Source organism: Oncorhynchus clarkii, unplaced genomic scaffold (genome assembly GCF_045791955.1).
Source record: "Oncorhynchus clarkii lewisi isolate Uvic-CL-2024 unplaced genomic scaffold, UVic_Ocla_1.0 unplaced_contig_6758_pilon_pilon, whole genome shotgun sequence".
Classification (NCBI taxonomy): Eukaryota; Metazoa; Chordata; class Actinopteri; order Salmoniformes; family Salmonidae; genus Oncorhynchus; species Oncorhynchus clarkii.
Genome location: NW_027261002.1, coordinates 9,482 through 12,183, shown reverse-complemented (window position 1 = coordinate 12,183; position 2,702 = coordinate 9,482). Strand labels below are relative to the sequence as shown.

Here is a 2,702-nt window from a genome sequence, read left to right as displayed (position 1 = left end):
TAGACAATTGATTGGATATGTATAACCAATCCAACCAATTGGAGAGCTGTGATTACTTACAAGGAAGCAGATATAAGTGATTGGTGTAAGCAATTAATAAAAATACTGCAGAAAAAAGCTATCCAGTGGGCCATTTCCCATGAATTTAATTGACATTTATTTGATTTGACAGCATAAACCTGCACTTCCTCTGTCATGTATTAACCCTTCTCTTGCAATACCTGATTGTGTAAACTGTCCACGCACTGTGCATTTCAACTGTTTACACAGGCAGCCTAATTCAGATCTTTTTCCCCCAACTAATTGGTCTTTTAACAAATCAGATTGGCTCTGAAAAAGATTGGATGTGAAAAGATCTCATGTGATTGGTCAAAAGACCATTTTGGAGAAAAATTGAATTGGGCTGCCTGTGTAAACTGCTTCTCACCTGTTATACCTCAGTATTGCCGCGTTCATGTGCTAGTCGGAACTTAAATATTTCCGACTTGCTAACTGGTTCAGCGCAGCAAGTGTATAAACACCTATGATAACTAGAGCCAATTAGCAAGTCATTAATTTCAGCGTTTCCTAGTTCCGACTAGCACGTGAACGTGCATTGGTCTCAAATGACCCTGTCAGCAACTCCTTCAAAACATGCAGGAAAACCTTTTATTATTTGCTTCGTTCATCCCTGTGATTCAGTCACACAGTGAAGTCAGCCATGCCAGACGAGGGCTCAGTCCAATCCACTGGTCTCCGTAATGTCCTGCTTCATCCTCCTGGACTTCTTCTAGTGGTAAAATAAAACCATGTACCAAGTTGGGATCAATAAAGTACTACTCTAAAAACAAGCCTTTCCCAGGGACAACCCCATCTTACCTTATGACCAAGGTAAGACGGGATGTATTGTACTAAACAGTCACATAAAGCTAATGACAGTGTCATCTTTAGGTAAATATTCATTTATAGTTAACAACATACATTTCTCAACTTCTATCTGTGGACCTATCATCCAAGTGACTAAAAGGCGAAACGTTTTGATCAGGAAACCTATAGCTAGTGTAAATCACTTCAGATACAGCTAACACACACACGTACTGTACAACACCTTTTCTACAGTCAAGCAGAAAGTTCGTTTTGAGCGTGAGGCGGCTCTCCGCACCGCGACTGCTGTCTGTGTCTCCGAACGCTGCAGAGTTGAGTGAAGGACTGGCCGCACCGAGAGCAGATGTAGGGTTTCTCCTGGGTGTGAACGGTCCTGTGTCTCTTAAGGTGACTTGACGAAATGAAACTCTTCCCACAGATCGAGCAACGGTACCGCCTCTCGCCACTGTGGATTAGCAGGTGCACCCGGAGGTTGTTGGGCTGCGCGAATGACTTGCCGCAGTGTGGGCAGCTGAACGGCCGCTGTCCCGTGTGGACCCTCTGGTGCACCTCCAGGGACGCCTGGCTGTGGAAGATGCGGCCGCAGAAGTTACAGCCCATTGGCTCGTTCGTCGTCGTGGCTCCATGCGGCTGCCTCTGATTCGCTGGCGGTGCGGGAGGAGGAGGAGCTGTCATGTCAAAAGGGGCGAAGACGCCCATATCGCTGCCGGGGAATTGTCTGGACTGGCTCTCTACGTCAGCCTGGGTTTGGTAGGAGCAAGATGGATGCCCGGCAGCCTCTGCGTTTGCGGCTGCTGCCTGGGCCAAGGAAAGCCCCAGATGCCCCAGAACCCTCTCCTGCATCAGAGCCAGATCCAAACCGGGGCTATTCAGTATCTCTGTGCTGAGATCTGGTCCTGTTGGCTGCTGGGGTCTCTGGTTCACACCCTCTGTCCCCATCTCTGACTTGAGGTTACCTTCGGATCCACTGGTCCTAGTGGGCTCAGTGGGGTCCTCTGTGGCTGCTGTGGGCGAGCTGTGAGTGTCAGCCATGTTATGTCTCTCGCTGTCATCGTCGTTGGGTTCTGGAACTACCATCAAGGATGAAAAAGGAGTCATCAACACAATGATCAGACATTCCTAATCATATACAATAGGTTGCCTTTAAACACAGCACAAGTCCTAAGAGTTGATGTCTTCAGCTAAGGGCTAAGAGTTGATTTCTTCAGCTAAGGGCTAAGAGTTGATGTCTTCAGTTAAGGCCAGTAGCCTGTGTGTTGGGTATTTCAACAGTGAGTGGATTGTAAATAAAAAAGTGTTCTAAGTAATCAATATCTGCACTGAAACTTACCAGTGGGTCTACTCTCTGAGCTGATGTTCTGTTCTACCTTCAGGTCCACGCCACAGCTGTCCACTCTTTCCTGCTTGATTAGGGACAATGCAGTTCTGTCTTCCTGTAAATAAAATAGAAAAATACAGATTACGTTTCAGCCTATTCCATGTCATTTACGTTCATTTTGACAGCAAAAACACACCTGAGGCATGTGGTGGTATTGTGAATGGTCCTCGATTGTAGCCAGGGGGCCTCGGGCCTGGTCATTACTCACTGGCATGGCAATTGAAGACACTGAAACTGCGAAGCATTGTCATTATTAGGATCATTGTATGAAGATCTGGGCACATATCCACAAAGTGTCTCAGAGTAGGAGTGATGATCTAGCATCAGGTGCCCTGCCCATCAGGTGCCCTGCTCTTATTCATTATGATTCAGGTTAAAAGGCTAAATTGATCCTAAATCAGCACTCCTATTCTGATTTGCTTAGTGAAACAGGAAAACAACAGGAAAACATGTATAACCA

The 2,702-nt window shown here is 46.3% G+C and overlaps 1 protein-coding gene and 1 long non-coding RNA gene across 2 annotated transcripts; both read right to left on the bottom strand.

Annotated features, from left to right (window-relative positions):
- Positions 1–750: 750 nt before the first annotated feature.
- LOC139403142 (gastrula zinc finger protein XlCGF7.1-like) lies at positions 751–1,845 on the bottom strand. The gene has a single exon (XM_071146849.1). The coding sequence runs from the start codon at positions 1,801–1,803 to the stop codon at positions 1,099–1,101; it is 705 nt and encodes a 234-aa protein (XP_071002950.1). The 5' UTR covers positions 1,804–1,845; the 3' UTR covers positions 751–1,098.
- Positions 1,846–1,871: 26 nt separating this feature from the next.
- On the bottom strand, positions 1,872–2,478 carry LOC139403143 (uncharacterized). The gene is made up of 3 exons (XR_011633285.1): positions 2,379–2,478; positions 2,195–2,297; positions 1,872–1,934 (listed from the first exon to the last, which is right to left on the bottom strand). It is a non-coding gene; the product is annotated as an uncharacterized lncRNA (long non-coding RNA).
- Between the last annotated feature and the right edge of the window lie 224 nt (positions 2,479–2,702).

Bases quoted from the DNA above. Each gene is read 5' to 3' on its own strand.
- LOC139403142 (XM_071146849.1), bottom strand. From the start codon at position 1,803: ATGGGGACAGAGGGTGTGAACCAGAGACCCCAGCAGCCAACAGGACCA.